The following is a 26,290-nucleotide window of genomic DNA, read 5'->3' on the forward strand; positions in this document are numbered from 1 at the left end:
TGGGCATGTTGTTTGGTGGTTGGAATATCCCTTTGGTCAGTTGGGGTCAGCTGTCCCAGCTGTTACCTCTCCCAGCTTCTTATGCACCCCCAGCCTTCTTGCTGGCAGGACAAGGTCACGAGCAGAAAAGTCCTTGACACTGTGCAAGCGTTTCTCAATAACCAAAACATTCCTCTGTTATCAACATTCTATTCAGTGTAAACCCAAAACACAGCCCTGTACCAGCTACTTGGAAGAAAATTTAATCTGTCTCGGCTGAAACCAGGATACACAAACTGGTGTTTAGTGGAAAGTCTCTAGTTTACTGCACTGCAGAGCTGCAGAAAGGAAGTAACCCACTTGCAGAGTGGAAATTTTATGCTAGGCTCTGGGGGAAGAAATTGGGAGAAGACATGAACTGCAAGCCCTCCCCCACTACTCCAAATGGAACTGTGTCCCTGCTTGCCTTCAGTGCACCTGTTCCCAGTGTTTACGGTTGGATATGTGCTCCTGACAGAACCCAAAGCACTGATTTATGCCTCCTTTGCTTACTAATCATCCAGATCCACGCCAAGGAAGCGAGGCCCAGCCTGGGAAAGATATGACCGGGCAGGGAGAATAAATATAGTCCCTGATTTCATCTTCACTGCTTATGAACCAGATCAGGGAATGGGACAAACCCTGTGTGGAGTTGGCGCTGCTTCCAAGGGACAGTTGTTTCGCTGTCCCGTGACCAACTTGCACAGAGCTCATTCAACCAAGGGGTGAAGTTACAGAGAACTGTTGTAGCAGTTTTGCCCAGCCAGCAGTGAAGCACCATAACAGTGGTGCTCAGTGTCTCCCATTCACCCCCAGCCTTGTTAGGATGGCAGAGGCCCCATTGAGATGGGAGGAAAAAGATAACCAAGGTTGTTGTGGATTAAGACAAGGGCAGCGAGGGCTCACTGCCAATTACAGTTCCAGGCAAAACAGACTCCAATACTCAACTTAGAAAGGAAAGAAAGGAAGTTTATTCTACTACCTACAAGAAACAGAACAGAACAAAATGCAAAAAAGGAGTAGAATGATGAGAAAATTACAACCAGCACTTTAAGATCTCCCTCCGCCATCCCTCCTTTCTTCCTGGGCCCAGCTCACTGCTCCCAGTATCTCTGCCTCCTCCCCCCTCAACGGCCTGGGGGGGTAGGGAATGGGGAATGTGGTCAGTCTCTCACACATGGGCTCTGCCATTTCTCTCTTCTCAGATGAGGATGACTTCTTGCATTCTTCCCCTGCTCACAGGACTGGGCCTCTTCTGGGCATAATTTTAATGAGCTTCTTTGGTGTGGGTTCTTCCCCACAGCTACAGCTTCTCTGAATATAGAGTCCCTCCCATGAGACATAGCCTCCTCTGGGCATAGTCACTGCCCCGGCACAGGGTCTTTAACAAAGAGAATCACTGCCCCTGATGCGGAGTCTTTAATGCAAACAAATCTCTGATTCACCAGTCCTCTCTGCAGGATGCAGCGGAATCTCTGCACATGTTCTCCTCTCTTCGCTCACTGACCTTGGAGTCCGCATAGTTGCTTCTCTCTCTCTCCCAACTCTTTGCACTACCACTGGCTGGAAAAGAAGAAGGGACAGAAGCAAGAACGGGAAGAAGCCACCTCTTCTTAAAAAGTGATCGTGGAGATGTCTAATTGACTCAGCCCCAGAAGTGGGTCTGACTCAGAGCTGGGGAGAGTTTTGAGCAACTTCTTACAGGAGCCATCTTTACAGCCCCTTCCCCCCTACTAGAAATGGCTGTCATGTCAAACCATGATAATTGTATAAGCCCCTTTCCCTTGACAAAAGTGGAACTGTGTCACTGTTTCCCACTGAGGAGGGACTTGTGTGTTACTACTTTTAGGCACAATGTTCCAGGTCCCAGCATGTATTCTATGTAAATCAACATACTTCTCACGTGTTTTGAGGCAACCTGTTGTCATTTTAAAGTTAGTAGCTTTTAGTAGTAAACATGGTGAACAAGCTAAAGTGCACCAAGCCAATATAAGGAACTTGCAATGTTTTGTTTGGCTACATTTAAAATTGCACAGAAAGTTTCAGCTTATGCACAGGCTCATGCTCATGTTCCCTAGCCCTTTCAGAGTCAGCTAGCTGCTTACAGCTCTTTAGATGATGCAAATGGATGAGTGAACATGACTTCTACTCAACCCAAAATCGGTCAAGCTTTTATCTGTATATTGATGATCAGTGTCTTAATGCCTTTGCTGCCTTCTTTTCTGTCATTATCTTTTTCTCTCTAGATATATTCAGTTACCGGAGGCAGCAGCCTGACTGTATAAGCTTATACCACAGAACTACTCTGCATACAGGCCTTCATTCCTATCTCCAGCAATCTCTGCTTAGCACCTGCTTAAGGCACAAAAAGCTGTCCCATCTGGTACAGGATGCTATCTTTTCTGCTACTTATTGCATTGACATTAGAAGCAGCAAGTCTGGGGCACCCATTGTCTTGCTGATCTGGTGCCTTCTGGTATCAATAAGTACCAATAAGTGGGATGATTTTGTAGGTGTTGCCTGCTGGAATACTGTGGGGGAACAATACTACAAATCTGCATTTTTCAACGACATTTTTTTGTGGGAGAAATAGTATTAGTAGCATTTGTAGCAAATAAGCAATCATAGAATTCAATGTTAGAGTCACTATCTTCTGTCATTTTCAATACTGTCTAGAGAAAGGAAGGGGAAAATGGTTAGTACCTTTTTATGATTTGCATGGTGATGCTAAATAGAGCAGGTCTCTCAACTAACAGAGGCCAGGGAAATGAAAAATAGTAACTAGCAAAGTGATACTTACTGTGACAAAATGCCGCTGGGGCCCGATTTATAAATTAGGAAGTAAGAGCTTGAAAGAAATAAGCTACTTCCTTAGCTATCCACTGTTCTCTTCCACTGTACAAACATCTGGCTTGAAGCACCTTTTAGTAAGAGGAACTAGAATTGACAGCTCTTTTTAGATAGGTGTTCTGTAGGAGGCAGCTGATTTAGAAATAGCTCAGCCATTTCTGTTCTTACAGAGTGAGGCTGGGGACAGTCATCCTTCTCCCAGGCTCATGCCATCGAGTCAAAGTGAGTCAAAGTCCTGATGTGACTGCTAGGAAATACTTAGATATGTCCTAAGCTCAGTGGCTGAGTGATGGAGAGTTAATAATGTCACTAGTTAAAGCCTGAAGCAGGCAGTGAGCTTGCAACAGAAATGAAACTGGTGTAAAATGTCAGTCTGATGCTGAAAACTACTGTGTCACAGGTGGTCCTTCCCATCCCTGGTCTAGGGATGGGACTAAGTGACTTAATAAATTTGCAGGATATTGCTTTCATCTCAAAGGGACATATCAATTAATGCCTTCCCTGACCTCAAAAAGTCACCAAAAATAGAAGTGAAAAGCAATCAAATAAACCTAAAGAAGCACAAAACATACTTTGCCTATCCCAGTTCATAAACACTTCTTTTTGAGAGGAGGGAGGAGCATGGCAGCTATTACAGATATGAAAACCTTCAAGGTGGCAGTCTCCAAATGCTTTCTTCTATGTCTAGCTTAGCATCTCTCCTGATGACATTTCAGTCAAAGCAATTGGAACATGCTGAGATTGTGCTCATTTGACACTGGCTAGCCCTGGTAATTGCAAAATTTGGGTTTCAGCTGTGATATCCTTCAGAGAGATACTTGAGCCTCACTTTTGGAGAGGCTTTCCTCTTTTGACTCAACAAAGAGCAGATACTTTTTCCTGTCCCTTTTCATTTTTAGCAGCTTTGTAGTCTCATTTTTATTTGTCAGGTGTAAACCCAAGCATGTTGTGTAGGATCATGTTTTGCTCACAGTATATGTCTGCAGCTGCAAAGCTTTTGTCATATTCAAGTAAGTTATTAACTAGAAATGTTGCATTACCCTTTTGCCTTTTCCTCTGACTTTTTAATTTTGAAATTTCAAGTGTTTAGTAATTCTCCCAAGACAGAGTTGATCTGTAGTGGTATAATGTCAGCAAAGCACACGTTCTTTTTTTTTTTTTTTCATTGTAAAGAACACAGCCAGTTTAATTGATTTCTAGCTTAGTAAAGCTAGCTTTATGCTTTGTAGCAGTGCCCACTCATCTGCCTTGTACCTGAGAGATGCTTTCAATTTCATTTGTTAGACTTCTCTTTTGTTGTAAGTCATTGTTTTGCTTCTGTTTTGCTTTGATAACTTTACACATTTCTAATTGTTTTCTGAAAAGTTTTGTGAAAAAGCTTTAGTTGGTTTTTTTAAATTTTTAAAAGCACCTCATTCTCTCACAATGGGATAAAAATATTTCCATACACTAATCTACTCTTAAATAGACAATATGTTTATATTTAAAATTTTAGATTGAATTCAAAACCTGGGAACAAAATCAGACATGAAAATGAAAATTATTAATGTCCACTGGCTTTTGTTTCTCTTTTTCATTAAAAACAGGTGCATATAAAACTCTTCTAGACAGGTTTTTGTGAACACATTACCAGAAAGACCTCAGAAACACGGAGTCAGTTATGAGAAGAGCAACAAGCATACCAGACTTAGCTCTGGGAGTTGAAGGGACTGATTTAGGAGGAAAGATTAAAGTAGCTAAATATACATAGCTTGGCTAAGTGATGACTGAAAGGTAGAGGATGGGGGGACACATAATAACAGTCTAAAAATATTTGAAGGGTGTTAACATTTAGGAGGGAGAAGGATTTTATGTGGAACATGTGAGCATGACAAGGATTAATGGGAGAGAAAGAAGGAGTATAGGATGGGTATCATCAGAAGCGTCATGACAGCATGGTGCTCAGTGGTGAGGGATCCCTTCTATAAGGAGTTAGAATGGAAATGCTGTTGTTGGGGACTTAAAAAATGTGTTTGTAAAACTAGTCCCAAGGGACAAGGAGTAATGGAAAGAAGCAAAAGCAAAAAAGTTCCATTTAAACATAAGGAAAAACTATTTCACTGTGAGGGTGACAGAGCACAGGAACACGCTGCCCAGGGAGGTTGTAGAGTCCCCTTCTCTGGAGGTCTTCAAAACCTGCCTGGACACATTCCCCTGTGACCAGATCTAGGTGGACGTACTTTAGCATGAGGATTGGACTAGATGATCTGTAAAGTTCCTTTCCAACCCCTATCATTCTATGAATGGCTCGCGTGCATGCATGTGTATGTAAGTTTTGCATGTGTGAGAGGTGAATTCCAAATTAGGTATACTATGATTTTACACAGGAAACAGTGGGCATTAGGTGGTGACCAGATATGGCTTTACACTGTAATGAGCTGCATTAAAAAAAATGTTAGTGTTATGATTTCATTCTATCTGTATTTTTCTGACATTAATAAGTTTAACAGACTGCTGGATACAGAGGCCGTTTCTCAGGTCTGAAACAGTAAGAGCAAACATGAAGATAAATACTAGGAGTGCTTTCTGAGAGTTTGTCTTCTGTTGACTGGTCAGATATTGGATAGATAAGGAGGATACCATTTCTTGAACAAAAGGGGATGTACATACATAGAGGGGGCTGTTAAGTGGCAATGTGCAGATTGTGTGGGGACCTGGCATAGGGAAAAAGGAGCTTGCTTATTTTTGCAGTGCAAGTAAGCAAAACCTATCACATGAACTCTCTTTTAAAAGTCTTTTTCAAAGGCATGCCTTATTGCTGAAGGGCATGTTTGAAATATAGCTTCACAAAACTAACAACTTTAATAAAAGTATCCCTATACATTTGTTAAGCTAAACCAGTACAAAACAGCATAACCTTTCCAGGTTCTCATGCCTGAAGGGGTACCCCAAAATGAGGAAAAGCTGCTTGATCATAAAAAGACAATATTATAGCTAAAAAAAGAGGCAGTATTCTCATTCATATAGGATCCAGACAATGAGTACAGGAGAACTAAGACTGTATATCAGTCTAAACAGTTGCTCATTAGCTAATGCATAACAAGCCCTGTATTGTCTGTGCATGGTGAAGATCTGGGCAGCAAAACTGAGAAGTCTGTGTGCAGTTTGTGCCCAGACAGATGGTCTTGTAAGTCTGTTGGTCACTAGCAGAGCTGACTTAAACCTCTGGGGCCTGGGTACACCTGCTGCTGGAGGGTGCATAGCCAGCAGCTGTTCCTCATTGCTGTCACCTTGAACTTGTGACCCGTCTTCTGGATACTCTTCGAATTCTCTGAGGCTCACTGCATGAACACATAACAGGTGTGAATCCGTCTCTGGATTCTTGAACAGGAAATTACACTGTTTTCGTTGAAGCTTTTTCATGTAAAATGTCAGGAGTTCAGTGCCTGATGGGATAACCTAATAGGAATGACCTGAGTTGAAGCCTGCAAGTACCGTAGATATACTCCTGTTTCTAACCATGACAGTATGTGCATGTGTAGTATTTAGCACAATGTTGCCTTCAACCTTGACTGGGGATCATTGCTGCATATGAATAGTGTATCATCATCTTTAGTTGCAGAATCATAGAAAATGATGCTGAGAGAGACCTTCAGAGGTCATCTCATCTGTTCCTATGTCCAGAGATAATGCCAGCTTTATTTAAGTTTTTCATGTTTGACCGGAGGAAAGTTTGACAATCCTAGATACTGTACCTAGATACTTGAAAATTTCCTTCTAAATCTATACTAATTTTTAGATATTGCTGCAGCTTAAATAGTTTTGTCATCCTCTTGTTCCTTCTCTCCTGTCACTGCCTGAATCACGGTTGCCCGGCTATCTGACATGCTGTAAACTCAGTCAGGGAACAGGTGATGAAAGAATGTGGAACAGAATTGCACCAGTGGTAGGTGCAGAAAAAGAGCAGAGGGCAAATATCACAAGCCGCTGTAAGGACATCTTACAAGCTTGGCAGAATTCACCTATTATCCAGACCAGTTCCTGGGTAGCTACTTGGTTCCAAAGCCTGTGTTTCTGCTAGGCTTTTCAGTCCACTTTCTCTTTTGCATGTTATAGAATATGAGATCTTTTAACAAATATTTTTGCTATTGCTGGGATGGTGTAAAACTATTCTGTGTTGAGACCAATAGTGTGTTTCTTTCAGAAACAGTGAGGTGACCTAACAGTTCACTACAGAATAAAAGAGGAAGTCGTCACTCCCGTTTCCTTGCACTGCTGCTTTTGCAATGGTTTTGCGCTCCCATTATTTAGGCTGACTTCTGTTTCCACAGACTCTGCCACAGATGGCAGAAACTGACGATGAGTGAAGTGGCAGCTATTCCACTTATAAAACCAGTATTCATTTATTTATAAAATACAATAACATAGTCCCTGGGTTCTTTTGCTCTCCTTGAAGCTGCTGCAAAATTTTCAGTCAGTTGGCTGGGTGGGATTGGGTCTTGGTATATTTTTGTGGGTTGAGTCACAGCACTAAGCCAGACCAGGCCGGATGCCTTAACTGCATGGTTCTGCGCTAGTCAGGCAGCAAGTTACAGCATGGATCTCCCAGACCCTATTCAACTCTGATTTCTGTGATGGCTGGAGCTTCTAAGTACAGGTCAGCCTGTCATCTGGACACATGCAGAAGATCAGTTTCTTGATCTGCAAGAAACAGTGTATTATTGGTATCAACAGAAGCAGCAGACTGAAAAATGAAGAGGAGGAGAGGTGCTGAAGTTTTTGTTACCCTCTGAGGCAGTACCTCTGAAGTGCTGTTGAGAGTTGCTTTCAGATATCCTGCAGCTATTGTCAGTTATTGAAAATTTATTAACCTAAGAAAGAATTTAGCAGGTGTCTGAATCTGTAATGTAGAACTTGGATTCAAGGGGGGATCTGATTAATATTTATAAATATCTAAATGGTGGGTGTCAGGAGGTTGGGACATCCCTTTTTTCTATGGTATCTAGCAACAGGACAAGGGGTAATGGGATGAAGCTGGAACATAAAAAGTTCCTTTTAAATATAATAAAAAACTATTTTACTGTGAGGGTGAGGGAGCAGTGGAACAGGCTGCCCAGAGGGGTTGTGGGTCTCCATCCTTGGAGGTCTTCAAGACCCGCCTGGACATGTTCCTATGCGACCTGATCTAGGTTGACCTGCTTCTGCAGGGGTGTTGGACTAGATGATCTCCAAAGGTCCCTTCCAACCCTACCATTCTATGATTCTGTGAACTAGAAGATGATGTTACAATTAAGCATTAGTTTCAGTGCTACCCTCAACAGTAACGTTATTCTGAACCTGGGCCGTAGAAAGTAAAATATGTTTGTGCCTGTATAACATTGTCATCCTGAGGTGTCTTAAGAGACTGAAAGCTAGTGGTTTGATGAGCCTTTCCATGTGGGATTGTTATTGTCTGTTTTGGGTGTTATCTGATACACTTTCTGGCATATGAAGGATTTATATTAGTATATGCAGCTGCTTTGGTGTGGCTATGGGATTTCCCAGCCAAACTAAATCTAAAGAATTTCTGTAAGATTGTCATCAGTCTTGCTCTGGGAAGCACCAGACCAAGTCCCAGCTATGTTCCTGTTGCAGCCCTTAGTGTAGGAAGGGTCCTCTAGAGACCATCTAGTCCAACCATCTGCTAAAACAGGACCACCTAGATCCAGTCACACAGGAATGCATCCATATATGTTTTGAAAACCTCCAAAGGAGAATCCACACCCTTCCTGGGCAGTCTGTGCCAGGGCTCCATCACCCTCACAGGAAAGAAGTTTCTCCTCACATTCAAGTGGAACTTCCTGTGTTTCAGGTTGTGCCTGTTACCCCTTGTCCTGTCACTGGGCACTACAGAAAAAAGACTGTCTGCGTCCTCTTGCCCTTTAGGGATTTATAGGTGTTGATAAGGTCCCCTCTCAGTCTTCTCCAGCCTAAACAGCCCCAGGTCTCACAGCCTTTTGTCTAAGAGCCATGTTCCAGTCCCCTAATCATCTTGATAGCTATCCACTGGACTACCTCTAGAAGTTTCCTATCTCTCTTGAGCTGAGGAGCCCAGAAATGGACACAGGACTCCAGAAGACGCCTCACCAGGGCAGAGTATAAGAGGAGCAGAACCTCCCTCAACCTAATGGCTACACTCCTCTCGATGCATTCCAGGATCCCATTGGCCTTCTTGGCCACGAGGGCACATTGCTGGCTCATGTTCAGTTTATTACCAACCAGAACTCCCAGGTCTCTCTCTGCAGAGCTGCTGTCCAGCAGGTCAGTCCCCAGCCTGTACTGGTGCATGTACTTATTGGATGGATTAACTTAAATTTCTTTGGCCTGAGGTGATAATGTGGGAAAACACAGCTGATGAGTACATTCAATTTATGCACTGAAAAATTGTATTAAAGGCTGAGGGGTGGTGAATAGCTGCGTAGCCTGGAGCTTCCCATTAGGCTGAATGGAGAAGAATTGCTGTATATATACATTCTTGTACCTTAGTAAAAGCTCATCTTTACAGAGAGTAACTCCACATGCCTTTGGAGCAGTAATTAGGAGGCACTCTGTTTGTCCTTTAGGTAAATGATGCAAGCACAGGAAGAGCCTTGCACATTTTCTTACCAGCTTGTATGTGCGTGAGAATTACTGGAATATAGTTCCACGCTACAGTTTCTGTAGTGACAAAATGGGTTAAAGAAGTTCTGGCCTGATTGTTTCTCTGTTCTCTCTACTATGACAATGCTATGGTCAAGGTGGCCACAAAATGAACTGGTTCATCAGTCTTGTTAAAAATAGGCTGATTGTGAAAAAGCAAAACCAAATCAGCAATGAAATCCAAAGGGAAGGGGGGGCAGTGAGCTAATTTTTAAATTTTGTTAATTAGTTTAGAATGCCATATGTCAGTCCTTCCCCCCACCCTCATCCCTCCCCTTCTTCCTGCAATTTAATTGGTGCAGCTTCATGCAGAAGTTCATGGAATATTGCAGGAGGAGGAGTGACCAGCAGGGGAGAGGGAAACAAAGTTATTTTGTTGATGAAGAATTTGTTGCTGTAACAACACCTATGAGGACTGACTTCTTATTTATCTCCACTAATTGTTTAGAACCAATAAGAAGCTTCCCCAAACCTGCAGGGTCTGTCATGTCCCTCTGTCACGTGGTGTGAAGCAGCTCAAACTGTCGAGAAACAGCAGTTTCTGAATCCCTAAATGGGAGTAGCACTTCTTGTAGTTTTAGCTGTGAAGTTAGGTTATACAGTGGAAAGTGAGTAAACGCTAACCTTTCCAGCAAAAGGCCTTTTATGACAGGATTTCAGTAGACCAGTTAGTAAATGAACGCAGTCACATGATGAAAACAGGTATGTCAGGGAAGAGTTGATGATGCAATGGTGCTAATCACTTAGACACCATGTTTTCGGGGATATCATTGTTTTGATACCTTCCAGAAATAGCGGCCCAGCTTTCTTTTCAGTCTACATCTCAAAATATGCCTATTGTAGGGATTACATGAGCTCAGGGCATTTTCTTGTGGAAGGTTAATACTAAGCAATTAAAGCATGGAATGAATGATCAAAGTGAGAAAATTTTCTTCTTGTAGCTGAATATAAAATTCTCTGGGATGTGTAAGTGTGCTATGGGAACTCAAACCTAGCTATCAGGCACTGAAGTTTTCTGCATTGGTGAGGGAAGTAATGTGCAGTGTGATGCGGTATTGTTTTGCTGTGGTCTCTTTCAAGGGAAGTGATCCCAGTATGATGGTCATAATGATATATTAAGTTCTTTTATTGCTTCCTGAATACAGTTCTCTGGATTCAGTGTGGGAGATAGGAACAAAAATACAGGTTCTTTAAAAAAATACATGGAAGGAGCCTGATCAGAGCACACTTCATCATTATTAATGTATGATTTAAAGAGTTGGTCTCCAGCTTTTAACTAAAACTAGGCAAAATCCAGATAAATGGGAAAAACAAGACACTGTGCTGCATTACTTGCTCAATATGTTTAGTTTATAGGTACCAACAAAAACTGAAGACCAGTGAAGAGCAAATAACAGAGTTTAGAGATTAATGGTGGGGCGGGGGGAGTGAGGTCTGAGATTCCAAAGGAGAGCTGGAAAGCTAGGGATGAATGGGGAGTTGATTATTGCAGAATTTTTAATGACTTTGGGGACAGCCTCAGCTCTGGTAGTGGAATTAATGGTACAAGTAGAATCTGAAATACAGAGAGAGGAAAGGATTGAGCCTTTGAAAGAGTTTGGGTGCTGAATATTGTCACTGAGGTTTTTGGTGGTTCTAGTTTCTTTGGCAACAGACGTGTGAGGAAGTATAAGCCTTAAGAGATGCTTTATCTACCTCTCGTAAAAACATTAATATACCATTATTGGCAGAAAGCCATCAGGAAGCTTTGAGGTAGGTTTGAGAAATGCCTTCTATGGCTGTAGGAATTCTCTTTATCTTTCCCCTTCCTTAGAGACAGGCAGGCACTTCTGTTATGTTGAAAGACTCACAGGTATACAATGGAGAATCAAAAAGCCTCTTTATTCATTGCTAAGATTAGCAATACTTCGTGGGATAAACTACTGAATGCAAAATTTTGCCATTTAGCATAAGACACAGTGGGAGCGAAATTGATGCCCTTGAAAATTTGTTAGGAGTGAGAAGTAAAGAACATAAGAGGGTGACCTGATCTAGGTGGACCTGCTTTGGCGGGAGGGATGGACCAGATGATCTCTAAAGGTCCCTTCCAACCCCTAACATTCTATGATAAGATGTCTCTTTATCCCTTTTTTCATGCCATGCTTCCAAGGAGAAGGCTACAGCAAGGATAAAGAGCTTTTGGGTGCTGTGCAGCAGTTGGTATTTTGGCTAAAGCTTCATGAAACCCAATGCGCAGTTTCATCAGAGGAGGCACAACTGTTGTCAGGTTCTGGTGACCATGGCAGACCTCAGTGGGAGTTATTCTAAGAACATAACGTATGATCGGATTACCAAGGGACGCTTTACATAGCTCTAAAAAATGAACCATCTGATTCTTTATGACAGCTCTGCCTGTTCCAGCCAAATGAGGAGTGCTAGTCTTTGTTGACCCTGCAGCCAGGGTTGTGAAACAAAAGTTCTTCCCAGAGGCAGCAAGCCTACAGGCTTTTAGCCCCATAGTACCAGCTGACATCTGATATATGATAAGAAATCTAAAAGACATTTAGGAGTTGCTTCTCTTGCAATTTTGATTCATGGCAACTTCATACATTTTTCCTGCAGTTTACTGGGCTTGACAATTGCATAGTTCTGAATTTAGTAATCTCTGCATGCTAAGGGCTCTGTAGAGTGGTCAGACATTTTTTGCTACCGGTATCATTATTGATTTAATGTACCCTGTCACTTTTCTGTTTTTCCTATGACTCTGTGGGGACACATTTCTGAAAGACAAAAGCTGTATGAGAGGTGGTGACAGATGAATTCTTAAACTCATGTCTGGACAGTTTCCGTGTGTTCAAGTTGTCAGTATAGCCCAATATGCACCCTTTTATATTTTACCTGAAATTCTTCACTTCCACTTCTTCTCAAGGCTGTTTTTTCCTCTCTTCCATTTACTCATTCCCCTTGCCTCTCAAAGGGCCACCTTGGTGTATATAAATTTTCCTCCTTTTTTCTTTATAGACAATGGGCTTTGACCACCTTGATTTGTTCTGCACATTTACTACTTCTGACACGTGTCAAAGTATCCTTCTGTATTTTTATCTGTGCGAGAAGAATCACTTTGGTTGTTTTTTACCTTTCAACTTGGATCCATGTTTAATGGATGGAACCTTTGAAAAGTCTTAAATATTTTTCTTGGTACTAGAAAAAAGATTGTGTGGGTACATGTTGCTAGTAATTGGTAGTAGCTTTGTAAAAATGATTACATTAGTTGGAAAAGCGGCTGGGTGGAAAGTAGCATAACAGCATCTACTCCCATCAAACTCTCCTGAGCATGTCACCATGCTAATGCTGAAAGCACAGGAGCTGAAGAGGTTGGTGGTTACATGTTGAGCATTGTATTTCTGGCACAGAAATATTTCCCAATTTGTGAATAGAAGAGCTGGAGCTGTTTCCTCAGCTATGAACCTCATTCTCCCAGAAGAATAAGGAAGCTTATTGAATGACATCGTTAGGAAAAGATTAAGATGTGTAAAACTAAAATGCTTTCCAGTGGCCTTCTGTGCTTTGTTTGTGTTTTGTGAATGTGGCCTAAATGCAGTCATGGACATGTACATTCTTCCATTTCAGAAACAGATGGAATGAGGAGCTTTGCCAGTTCTTCCCTAAACACTTGGGTGGTCAGGCTTTTGGGTTTTGTATTCTTTTTTTTTTCAGAATTGAGTTAAACGAGGATTTATGATAAAAGCAAGTGACAACTTGTAATATTAAACTACTGAAATAAATACTGCATCTATTTTCACTACTTGTTTTTTTGATGTCTGTGATGTTGTAATGTACAAGTTCTCCATTTAGCCCCTAAACTTCCCATAGGAAATACTAGGCTTTTATAATTTCATTACAATTAAACTTCACAAGACCTGTGGCTTTTCTTCTCATTTTATTCCCACTTGATTCCTCAGACACCTGCAAATGTCTCTCAGTCTTACACTTCCCACTCCCAGCTTTTTATTGAGGTACTGTATTACAACACCACAAATGTAGTGTTTTGCATTACCTGCTCTTTCTGTCATGTTTTCTGCCTTAAATCAGTGTAGAGTTTGTATGTGTAGTTACTGCTTTTCTCTTTCTGCTCTTTATTCTTCTGTCTCCAGGAAGATAATAAAATCTCTCTGTCTGCTTAGATTTGATTGATGGGAAGACAGTACGTGAAATTTTCAGTCTGCTTCATGTCTTGGTGTCCAGTCTCAAACAGTTCTGTGCTGTTAGCTTGTTCACTGCTGAAGCTGTAGTTCAGCCTTCTCTGCTCCTCTTCCTGATTTTTAAATCCCAAATCTGAGTCTTCTGTAGTTTCCTGCTCTCATTCTGAGCAATTTCAAATTCTGTTCCAGTGACCCTGTAGCTCCACATTTCATTAGCCATTTAATTCATGTTGCTGTTCATACCAGTTCCCTCATCTGTCACCATGACCATCTTTTCTTTGCACCTCTGTGTTGGCCTCTCCTCTCACATTAAATGTAAAGCTACTTGTCTTCATTTTCTTTGGCCCTAATATCACTGTGTGATCTCTTAAAATCAAAATGTAAAACCTGTCTTTCAGAGCCTGCAATGTATGCTTGTTCCATAGCCAGACAAGGATTCCTTCACCTCTCCCAGCCCTACCTTCCTGTTTATGGGAGCTTCCCATAACCTTGCACAAAGCTAAGATTCCTTCTGTGTATCTCTTCTGAATAATGCTCCTTTTTTTGAGATGCCTACAAGAGCCCGAAAGCACTTTAAATTCACTGTATCATATCACACTGATAAATTATCTTTCCATGTACTTCCCTGTTGTTGTACACATTCTTGTACTTCAAGTCACAGACTAACAGACTCATTTAGTTTGGAAGAGGTCTTCAGATTGTCTACTCTGGCCCTACTGCTCTAGGCAATGCCCGGGATTGTGTCCAGTCAGGTTTTGTGTATCCTCCAAGGATGGAGACTCTACAACATCTCTATGCAGCCTGTGGTAGCATTTGATCACCCTTACAGTAAAAAACAGTTGGGTGCTTTCCTCCCCTGCCCCCCGCCCCGCCCCTGGTTTTCAGATGGAATTTAATGTGGTTGTGTTTGTGCCCATTGTTTCTTGTCCAATCACTGGGGGCTTTTGAGAGGAGGCTGGCTCCCTCTTCTTCATTGCCTCCCATCAGATATTTTAATGCATTGACAGAAACTTCCATCAAGTCTTCTCCAGGCTTGAACAATCCCAGCTATCTCAGCCTCTCCTCGTATGAAAGGTTCTCTAGTCCTTTTATCATTTCATGAGGACTTTTTTCTGGAATCGGTCCAGTATGTCCACATCTTTCTTGTGCCAAGGAGCCCAGATCTGGACACAATACTCCAGATGTTGCCTCAGCAGTGCTGGGGGCCTCTCCCATTTAACATCTTTCTTAATGATCTGGATGAGGGGATAGAGTGCACTCTTAGTAAGTTTGCAGATGACACCAAGCTGAGTTGAAGTATTGATCTGCTTCAAGGTAGGGAAGCTTTACGGAGAGATCTAGATGGCTTGATGGCTGGGCCAAAGCCAGTTCCATGAGTTTCAGTAAGGCCAAGTGTTGAGTCCTGCACTTGGGCCACAACAACCCCCAGCAGCACTACAAGCTTGGGGAGGAGTGGCTGGAAACCTGCCAGGCAGAGAGGTACCTGAGGGTGTTGATTGACAGCTGGCTGAACATGAGCCAGCAGTATGCCCAGGTGGCCAAGAAGGCCAAAGGCATCCTGGCCTGTATCAGGTATAGTGTTGTCAGCAGGAGTAGAGAGGTGATCACTCCCCTTACTTGGCTTTGGTGAGGCCGCACCTCAAATGCTGTGTCCAGTTTTGGGCTTTTCTTTACAAGACAGACATGGAGGTGCTAGAGAGGATACAGAGGTGGACTGTCAAGCTAGTAAAGGATTTGGAGCACATCTCCTATGAGGAACGGCAGAGGAATCTGGGGCGGTTTAGCCTGGAAGAAAAGAAGGCTCAGGGGAGACCTTATCACTCTCTACAACTACCTGAAAGGAAGTTGTAGTGAGGCAGGTGTCAATCTGTTCTCCCTAGTAACAAGCAATAGAACAAGAGCAAATGGCCTCAAGTTGAGCCAGAGGAGGATATTAGGAGGAATTTCTTTACTGAAAGGGTTGTCAGGCATTGGAACAGCCTTCCCAAGAAAGTGTTAAACATGTCCAGAAACTGTAACTCTAAGAGACAGTTGGATGTTGCACTTAAGGAAATGGTCTAGTGGTTGATAGTGCTGGGACAAAGACTGGACTCAATGATCTTAAAAGTCTCTTCCAGCTGAAACAATTCTATGATTCTATGATCCCTTGAACCTGTTGACAACAATCCTTCTAATGCAGCCTGGGATGCTATTGGCTGCCTTTGCCATGAAGATGTGTTGCTGGCTCATTCTCAACCAGGACTACGTCTATTCAAACAGTTTTCAATCCACCTCCTTTTTCAGTTACCTAACCCATACTTCACGTTACCTATGAGGATTCTATCCAAGATAAGAGTCAAAAACCTTACTAGGGCCACAATATATACAGCTCTGTACTCATCCAACAAGCTAGTCTCTTCACAGTAGAAACTGCCAGTTTGGTTAAATATGATTTCCCATTTCTAAATCTGTGTGGACAATTTCCGATTACCTTTTTGTCCTTCATGTATCTGGAAATGGTTTCCAGGATTTTCCTCACCTCACAGGGACTGAGGTGAGGCTGACTAGCTTGTTATTTCCTGGATTGTCCTTCTTGTCCTTCTGAATGTTTTAGGGTAACTGGCTTTCATTTTTCTTCTTTGTACTGACAATAATGTTTACAGCTCCTACACTCTATGGTAATGTAACTATTAAGCAAAACATATGATTCTCCATTTTATTGCTAATTTTAAGCTACACACATGCAAGATGGGAAACAGAATTTGCTGCCCTAAGTTATATTCGTAAAACTCAAACCTCTACCATGTGAACTAATGACCACCTTTCTAAGATAGAAAATAGCGTACAGAGTGTTGTCACACTGGTGATCTGTATAGACAGATAATTCCATTGTGCATCTTTCCCCTGAGGTCATGGTTTTCTGAACTTGTATTTGCATAATTTCTCTGTTTCAGGACGAAATGAACTGATTGCCCGCTATATTAAGCTGAGAACAGGGAAAACACGCACAAGGAAACAGGTAAGTGTAAGTAAGTGTAAAAATTTTCCATGTAAACGTTTAGTTTCTTTGGACCTCTAGACATGTTGAAGGCTTATTGTTGCTCTTCAGTTGCTCTTTGTTTCTGGCTTTGCTGGAAATAGGTGGATGTACTTGAGCTGGTTAATAAGAATAGTGGAAAGAGTCAGCTCAGGCAATTTAAAGTAGGAGTGTAATGCTCGTGTTTCCCAACCACATCATGACACACAGATTTTTCTACCGTTAAATGCTGTATGATTTTTGCTTCTTTGGTCTAATGAACGTTTCAGTGAACATCAATGGTACTCTATGGATTCTTTGTTCATCCCCGGCAGATGAACAGCAGTGGTGATTTTGAAAATACTTGGTGCATGGGATGAAAAACGAACCTTTGAAATTTGGCAGTGATGGTTAAGGATATGCTGGACAAAGCACTGAGCAACCTAGACCTCTTTGGGGACGGGACTGGTGAATGACAAGTTCCTACCAATCTCAACTAGAAGTTCCTACCAATCTGAGTTGTTCTAAGATGTTGTTTCAGCCACATTAGATAGGGGAAAGTTCTGAGAGTCATTATATGGTGGCCAGAGATATGTAACATGTGTTTCCCTTTTCCCAAGAAGAGGCTAAATTAGGGAGCAAATTGATCAGAACTCTTAGTTCCTAGATTTAAGATGTGTTCTTTAGTTTTAGAGGATGTCTCTGGCTTGATAAAGCTGTTTGAATTGGAGGAGTCCTTAAATACTCCATCTTTGCTGGACATCACCTCATTTCATGACACATATTCAAAAAACCATCCAATTGTTACCTCAACTCCCCCTCCTCCCAACCCTAAATAACACTGTGTTGCACAAGATACCTAAAGTGTGTGTACCGTGCAAGCAGGTACCAAGCACTCCTCTGGAATGAAAATGGATTTTGTCTTTCAATGCAGGTATCTAGTCACATCCAGGTCCTGGCAAGGCGGAAAGCTAGAGAGATCCAAGCCAAGCTCAAGGTATGATGAATATGCTTTACCATATCACACAAACCTCCTGAGTCAGCCATTCTCCTCACCTATTCCCTCACTCCTATTCCCTTAAAGTGTGAAATTAGCCACTGAACTTAGTAAGCTGGGAAGGAAGAGGTACTTCCCAGAAGGTGTTGTGCAGACACTTGTGGTGTTGTAGTTTAGTGATGTTTGGAGCAATTCTATTTAAAGAATAAAGAAACAGTATCTTCAAAATTGATGTGTCTGATTTCTGCCTCCAGCTTATGCTGCTGTTATCCAAATCTGAAAGACCCTTAGACTTGGGAGTAAGCAAAGAGTGTTTACCTGAGAAGGAGGAGTTTATGGTTACAAATACGGCCCAGTAATCAGTTGCTGGTGTTGTGGTGGCCTTGGGAAAGGGTAGCCTTATGGTTACTGCAGTGCTAACTTCCACCTCTACTAGTGGTAGTGAGGAGTTTTCTGTGACAAAGTATTCTGAGTTGGCATAATCACTGATAGGAAGCAATAAAGCCAGCTGGCAACATCTTGGGTAAAATGGTGCCAGATGAATACACTTTGACCCTTGATTAGTTCAGACCTGATTTTAAGAGGCCTGGGGTAATGGGAAAGAAAATGGTTAGCTAATTGCTTGAGAAAATCTGTATTTTCCTTTCTGTAGGAGAGCTCTGAGATCACACTAAGGAACTGATACCTCTTGATATCTATCTCCAGTGTGATTAGAATCAGGGACATGATTTATATGCTCAAAACGAATTGCCAGAAATGTCAAGAACATCAAGCTTATGTGTGATAATTGCATGTGAGGGTGTCCTCTCTTAGAATGTGAGCCATCCAGAAGGGGCTTGCTGACCAGGGTATGGGGCCCAGTCCTTGGTATGTGTCACTGGAAGAGCCAGAGAAGGAAGGTATGGCAATAAGTGAACTGGAGGGAGTGGTGTTTGCTTCCCAGTCCTTACCATTGAGTGGATGTCTGTTAGTATGTGCTTCCTCGTGCCTGTCTGGGCAACTCCTTGCTGGGCACCAGGAGAAGTGGACCATTTGTGAGTGAACTGCTGGCATTCAGTCCTGATCAGTGCTGAAGTGCACGCATCCCTATTGCAAGCAGTGATTACCTCTAAGTCATGACTGCACCCCCCACTTCCCATCCCCAGCTCCATTTTAGAAAACAGTGTTGTGTAGTCATTAGCCTATTGTGTTTTCAACTGCTCCAATAATGCAAAGGAGCCAAAAATTACAACTTATCTAATTCAGTGCATCTAGGCAGGGCTGCCTAAGCTGGAGACCTATGGTGCTGTTAAGTGGTCAATTCAGGTGAAGGCCTGCTTGAGAGGAAAGTTAGAGTGGATAGGAAACAACAACTGCCCAGGGTGTTAAAAGATTTACCGCTGCTTATATCTGTAACCTTGATTCCATTCCTTGCGTGTCATAGCTCTGGGATTTGGTGTGATTGAAAAGCCAGTCAGCCAAACCTGTTTCCACTTAGCACACAGGATCCAGCTATTTTTGTTCTGAGGGAACAAAGGTTTCTCACAGAGCTCCATGGAGCCATTAGTTGTTCTCCTTTTGCAACACCCTAGGCCATACTGTGAGCTCTGCCCAGCTGCCTGCAGTGAACCATTCCCCAGTACCTGACTGTTCCTTTCTGCCTGCAGAGGCAAGTCTGTAGAACTGATTCAGCATATTTACTACTTGGCTTTTGATAGTCCTTTTCATACAGCAAGAAAATGAAATCACAAAAGCTGCTGCCCTTCTTGCAAGTTCCTGCTGATAGCTGCGTGTTCTTTTATCATTGTTGGTTTTCCACAGAGAGTATAAATTTTCGTGTTTTTATCCTAGAAATCAGAGCACCTACACACTGACTTTTCGGAGAAATCACTATAATACTACCATCTCCACTCAAATTGGTTTGACTTCTCTAAGTGCACTGTACAGATAGAGGTGGGAGAAAAGTAAAATAACCCACAAGCATTGCAAATGTTTGGTAAAAGTTTTTGTTACTTCATTTTGGGTTTGTTGGTTTTTTTTTTTGTGTGTGTACTGGAAACATGATACAAACAAATACAGAACTGTTGAGCTGAAAAAAAAAGATTTTTTTACAAAAATATGCTTTTCTAACAGTCTGACAGGCATTTGAACCAAACAGAAAAACACAACGGAGTTAATAGATAAAATAATTTCCCTTCTCCTTAATGGTTTGGTTTTGATTTGAGGGTTTTTTTCTTACTTTAATACTTCCACAGGTAAATGATTCTTTCCCATATATTCACGAATAAACTCAGACAAATGTTTCCAGTGAGGGAAAAATTTTTCCAATGAGAAGGTAAAGTGAGGGAAAAAATTATTTTCTGCAATGGCAGCTTATCCTTAAAAAATGTTGTAGGTATTCCTTAAAGTGTTCTCTAGAACTTCTAGATGGCCTCCTCTGGTGGGGGAGTTGGACTACATGATCTTTTGAGGCCCCTTCCAACCCTAAAGATTCTGTGATTCTGTAATTTAAAGTAGATTTTGAAAAAAACTTTCCCATGGCTTTGGAGAACCTTAGGAACTTTCTCAGCTGTTAGTGTTTCGCTTACATTGATTTGAATAGTACTAATAGGAGTCACAGATACTGTAAAAATAGAAGTATGTAAGCTTTGCACATTCCTACTGATCATTCCACTTAAACATAATTTATTCTTGAGCTTTTGTTATGCCTCCTCCAAATGTTTTTGTGTTAGACACATCAGAATCCCTGGGCTTTGAAAACCTTGGAGAAACTGGAGAGGTTAGAGATTTTGGAGACCCAAGGGTGAGAACTTACTGCAGTTCATTGAACACAAATGGGAAATGAGAATTCCTGAAGACAATGGCAAGAGTGTACCTTTTTCAGCAGTTTCTGTAAGCCATGAATTAACCTGTGGTGTTGCCATTATAATGCCACAGATAAATGTGGAGTGTTCGAGGGCTGAAGATTAATTGTATGGGACATAGGAGGAATTGCAGAATGTGGGAAAGTGCTTCTGTTTGTCTGTTTATTCCTTGGAAGAAGAAATGAAGAATGCTATTTGTTTTAAACATACATCAGACCTCCTAGTTGTTGTGCCTGTAAAAATGTGTGCAATTCTGCAGCCTTGTTAAAATACAGAAAAAGGAATGTCCTTGTGTATGTGCCCTGGGAGTTTATTAACATTTCTTCTTTCCCCAGTGATGGGAATAAAATGATCAACTCTACCTGAGACTAATGAAGTGGTAAATTGAGATAGTTTTTTTGCAGTGATGATGACAAACTCTTTTTGTGAGCTTGTTTTTAGAGGGTTTTTGTGATAAGCAAGAATGTTTTCCATTGAATATTCTTACCAATGATTAAAACACGAGAGTCAAGTAGGGTTGTACTTTTCATAACAAAAGTTTCAGCCGTGCAGTTGAAAGCTTTCAGACAGAAAGGATAAATGCTTAACAGTGATCCCAACATTTGAGAAAGCATTAATCACATTGGAAGCTATAGTAATAGGTGAAGGATGCTTTGAAGAGTTCTTAGGACAGTTATTGGCGAGTCTGCTGCCCAGGTTTTCAGAGATTCATGTTCCCTTCAAAGAAACTGATGAGAATTCTGGTTACACAGCATTAGACCAGGCAACTTGTTTATCATTATAGTAATTCTGTTTTTTTTCTGTTTCTACTTTTTCCCATAGGACCAGGCAGCTAAAGATAAAGCTATGCAGAGTATGGCTACAATGTCATCTGCCCAGATTATCTCTGCAACTGCCTTCCATAGTAAAATGACCTTGCCTGGTCTCCCACAACCAGCCTACCCTGCTGTTTCTGGGGTGAGTGAATCCGTGTCTTGGCGGAGCTGGGGTGAAGTGTTGAGAGAGTTTTGTGACCTGCTCAGGAAAGTCCTGAGAACATCAGGATTGGGCCAAAAAAGTCTTGTAGCAAAAAAATCTGTAACACGGCTTCCACGGTTTGGGTCTGGTTCTTTGGTCACGCTTATGTAAAGCAAGAGTTTCACTATATGGGGGTGGGGGTAAGGGTTGTTTTTTAACTTACACAAGTGAGAGAACAGTCAGATCCTTTGGGTTTGCAGCTGCTTGAAATGTTTATAGGTGTCTGTATCACTTTGAGTCCAGGATCTTATTTGATTAAAACCATTGGGGCCATCCTCATGCTTTCTCAAGCTTATCATTCCCAAATTTATCCTGAGTGCTTAGATCACAAATTGATGGCCCTTATATAAAATCTTTAACAGATGAAGCCTGTCACCATCCCCATACCTTTTATTTGAGCCTAGTGAGCTTTTATTGAACATTGATTTCTGTCAAAATACTCCCATGGAGGTCTTGTGGGGAAAATGTTCCCTCCAAGAGAATAAGCATCATTAAAGCTTTGGAGATGGAGGTGCATTGGGTCAGTTGTTGTATGTCTATAGCAGTAGTGTTGTAGAGAAAAAAGAATGCCAGTCAGCACCTCCACAAGGGTGAAACCACAAAGGTAGAAAGAAGAGTGTCAGTCACATCTTTAAAAGTCTGTAATCCTGCATTGTCTTTCCTCAGAAAAGAGCAAGCCTTGCTTTTCATCTCTGTCCTCAGAGTAGTGACTTTTGCCTATATGTTGTTTTCTTGCAGTTTTGGCAAGGAGCTTTGCCAGGCCAAGCTGGACCTTCCCAAGAGTGAGTATTCCTTCATGTGAGCATCCAAAGCAGGTGCTTCTGCTGCTTTCTCTATGCTGCCTGAGGAACACCATGAGCCATTAAAAGATTTAGAAAATGCTAAGATAATGTAGTCTTTGTTCTCAGGCAGATTTCCTGGCTGTGTATCTGAGACTTGTGGCCCATGGTTGAAGACACACTCAGAGTCATGAGACAATCTTAAATAGCTAAAATCCTGTGTCTTCATATGGGACTGTCAACATGGATTACACAACTTTAATGTATCCCATGATTCAAGCAGCCTAATATGAGTTATTTTAGGGAGCTGCTGAATGTAGCAGCCTGATAGAGGTGAGGTTGCTGCAGGTCCATACTCCCAAGTTCAACCAGTAGCAAGGCTGAGCACCTATTCCCACTAGGCACACACACAAATTGCATGTACATTGCATATACACAGAGCTGGCCACACAGAACAGCACAGACAGTGCTCAGCACTCCCAAAATTGTGAACAGCACCAACAGCCTCATCCTGTACTCCTCTCTGGCTGATGAGGGTTGAAGGTGTGTTAGTGGGGAATATGCATGTGGATCTGCCCTGGGGTCCTGTGTCTCTCTGTGTGCTGGCACCCAGGCAGGTGAACCCGTAAGGACACAGCACCACGCTGGTTGCTGGTGCAGGCCTTTTGTGTGCACAAACACACACAGATTCACACAGAGTGAGTCTCTCTAGTAACTGGGCTTAGATATAAAGTCCCCCTAGTAACTGGATCTTCACTTTTCCAGTTTGCCTGCTGCAGAGGTAAGCACACACACAATCTCATCTTTCAGTCAGTCTCCAGACTTCACAGTCTCTCTGTCATTTAGACTGAATGGTCTTTTGTGGTCCTTCTGAAAGCAGCCTTTGCCCCAGAGACACAACAACTGGCTCCCAAACCATCTACTCGGTGGCTGGTCTGTCTTGATAATTGCTAGTGATCACACCCTCACTTACTGCTGGTGCTCCAGAAATGACCAAACATACATACAGAACTAAGAGGCCCTCATGCAGGAAGACAATTAGAATTTAGTGAGAAAATAGGACAAACTGCACTGATGAGATGTAGGGCATGGACAGACAGCTGTACCGACCTTACATGCAACTGGCACTCTTCATCTCTGTGTTTTCTCCTAAACATCTTCGTAATAAATGTTGTCTAATCCCAAAATGTGCTTCCTTTGCATTCTATAATGTATTCCATACCATCTGGGCAGTAACCCACTCAGTTTATAAGGTAGCCTGTTTGTAAGCCTCCCTAGTTGTCTCACTGCGTTGGTTTCACACTTGGACCATGGGGCTGATGGCTCTCCTGTGATGACCCCTCCTGGGCAGGGCTCTTCAAGCTTTACTGGGACTCCTGAACCCATGTGGTTTGATGGGCTGATAGTTCACCAATGATAACCCCAGGTGCAATTGTGTCACAGTACTATTCAGGTTGCCCCTCCTGTGTTGCTCTGTGCTCCTTTGTTTGCATGAAGACACCCTTTTTATCACATAACCAAAAAGGAGCAATTTAAGATAGTTTAAGGACAAGCTCTGGGAGCAGGTATGTTCTTCACCCAAGCCATGTGTTCCTGTTCTCTAATGGTGCTTTTGGTAATGTTTGTGAAGCATGTCAGGGAGCAGATGCTATTAAAATATCTTGTGGTGAAAAAATGGCTAGTAAATAATGGAAACCATCCTAGGAGAAATAAAAAGTAGATTTTATGCCTTTAGCTTGAAAAGGAAGAAGGAGGCATCAATGTGAGAGGTTATTTTAGAAATTTGAAGTATCTGCCACCCTTGATGTCTGATGATGTCTCAAACCTGATCTTTCTTCCAGTGGCGTTAAGATGGAGCTAAGCTGTCTTGACAGCTAGGTTCAGTTACGGGTGTTGAACATCTCTGAATCTGGGCCTAAAAGTCTCAGAGGCATCCAACCCAGACATTTACCCACCTACAGGAATTTAAATCTTTTTGTGGTTGAATGAATGAATGAAAGGATAAATAATTGAGCACCAATATATTAACAGGCTGATACGGATCTCTGAATAACAAGTATGCGGGGAAATCTTACTCACTCCAATCCTGGCCCCTTACTGTTTTTTCAGTCTTTCTCCATGGCACTCTCTTGCCCACACAGAAAGATAATTTCCCAAAGACACTTATGCCACTTCCCCCTTGGTAGAAATACTTGATCTAATCTGTGCAAACAGTTGGTCAAGAGTATTTTCTTTGTTTTGATTTGTGTTTTTTGTTAACCATCTCTTTTCATGTACTTCTGTAGCGTGAAACCTTTTTCCCAACAACCTTATACTGTACAGCCTCCACTGCCATTACCAGGTAGGTAAGAGAACGTAGATCGTTGCTCTAAAATTGTATAGCCAACAGTTTTAAAAGTTTATTTTAAAAAGCATGATTTCCCCCTGTCACCCATTCATCCTTTTACTGAGAGAGCTGAAGCTTTTAAACTTTGTTTTATTTTAAATTAGAAATTTTCCTGGTTCAGGTTGATTGTTCGGGGTTTCTTGTCCTCCTGACTCAGTAGAAATTAAAGTTTATGTATCTCTACTGTTCTTCTATCATTCTGCATGTACTAGAACACTGTTTTCCATCATGATTGCCTTTCCAATTTCTTAGTAAATAGAACAACACGTCTCTTCCGTTTCCCCATTTTGAGAGGTTAATAGTGGTGCTTCATCCTCATAGTAAAGCAGTGTTTTTCACTGCTCGTTTAGAAACCAGTCTAGATCCTCTTAAAAGTTGCTGGTGTCAAAACCAGGTAGGTTGTCTTTAACATCGTTGCCAACCCTGACAGTTACTGTCTTAGCAAAGGGTAAGCACAGATAGAGTGAGAATCTTGTGAATGATGTTTTTTGCATGATTGTGGAAGTTGTGAAAAAAATGTAGTTAGCTTTGACAACAGATGCTCTACTGGAAAGCTATTACCAACTTTTCTCTTTCTAAATTTTGTTATATAAATTCTGTGTGCTTAGGGTTTGAGTCTCCTACTGGCCTCTCACCTTCCCCATCAGCACCAGCTTGGCAAGGACGAAGGGTTGCTAGCTCCAAACTTTGGATGCTAGAGTTCTCTGCATTCTTGGAACAACAACAAGACCAAGACACAGTAAGATACACACCTGACTTCCACCCTTCATTGGTTTTTGATATTCTGATAGCTCCCGTTCATCGTGGATATGTTATGATACTACATGTGTATGAAAATACTTGCTTCATTACTCTACTGAGAATAGAAAGCCATCTCTGGAAAACGCAAGATATCTTTTCCTTAGAGGACAAAATTGCCTATAGCAGTATAGCCAGTTCTGTGCCATATGCTTCTGGCCTCCCTTTTCAGGGTCACATACCAGAGCTCAAGGCACTGAGGTCATAAGACAGTGGTACAACCCTTGTTGGGCTATTCTAGCTGTCCTAGAGGAAGATAGACCCGGAATCAGATGATGATAAGATCACATGAAACCATGAGTTTCTCTCATGTGCTGCGAACTTAAATTGGGGGCAACCAAATCTGCATTGATGTGTTTCAATGGTGCCACCTATAAAATGGAACTAGTAAGATCTGCATGTCTCACTAAGCCTTGTGAAACTGTGTCTTGAGACATATATTTGTGATGGGCCAGTTTCATTTCCTCTGTCTGAGACAGGGCAGTTCATAAAAGACGGTAGTATTGGGCTGGTACTCTGCTGTGGAATTTCAGGCAGCATTTCATAGGACAGAACATTGACGTTTGACTGAGTGACCTGTGACAGGTAACACTCTGTATCTCAGGTTATTTCAGATGATATAGCAGTAGCATGAGGTTTGCAAGTGAGTATGGGAAAAAAAACTAACTGTTTCAGAAGAAGCAAAAAGCATGAGTGTGTCAAAAGGAAAAAAAAAGAATTTCATGAGCTTATACTAGCAGAGATATTTCTGCTAATACTTCTGCTCTTT

At 41.8% G+C, this 26,290-nt stretch overlaps 1 protein-coding gene across 2 annotated transcripts in view; it reads left to right on the top strand.

Moving 5' to 3' along the window:
• Positions 1-26,290, top strand: part of TEAD4 (TEA domain transcription factor 4) — a 62,924-nt gene that overhangs the window by 19,726 nt on the left and 16,908 nt on the right. For both annotated transcript variants that reach the window (XM_062008064.1, XM_062008055.1), the window contains exons 4-9: positions 16,640-16,704; positions 17,636-17,698; positions 21,364-21,498; positions 22,297-22,340; positions 24,623-24,678; positions 25,332-25,462. In XM_062008064.1, coding sequence (XP_061864048.1) covers positions 16,640-16,704; positions 17,636-17,698; positions 21,364-21,498; positions 22,297-22,340; positions 24,623-24,678; positions 25,332-25,462 — 494 coding nt within the window. The remainder of the gene's footprint in view (positions 1-16,639; positions 16,705-17,635; positions 17,699-21,363; positions 21,499-22,296; positions 22,341-24,622; positions 24,679-25,331; positions 25,463-26,290) is intronic.

This window comes from Colius striatus, chromosome 1 (assembly GCF_028858725.1).
Source record: "Colius striatus isolate bColStr4 chromosome 1, bColStr4.1.hap1, whole genome shotgun sequence".
Taxonomy (NCBI): domain Eukaryota; kingdom Metazoa; phylum Chordata; class Aves; order Coliiformes; family Coliidae; genus Colius; species Colius striatus.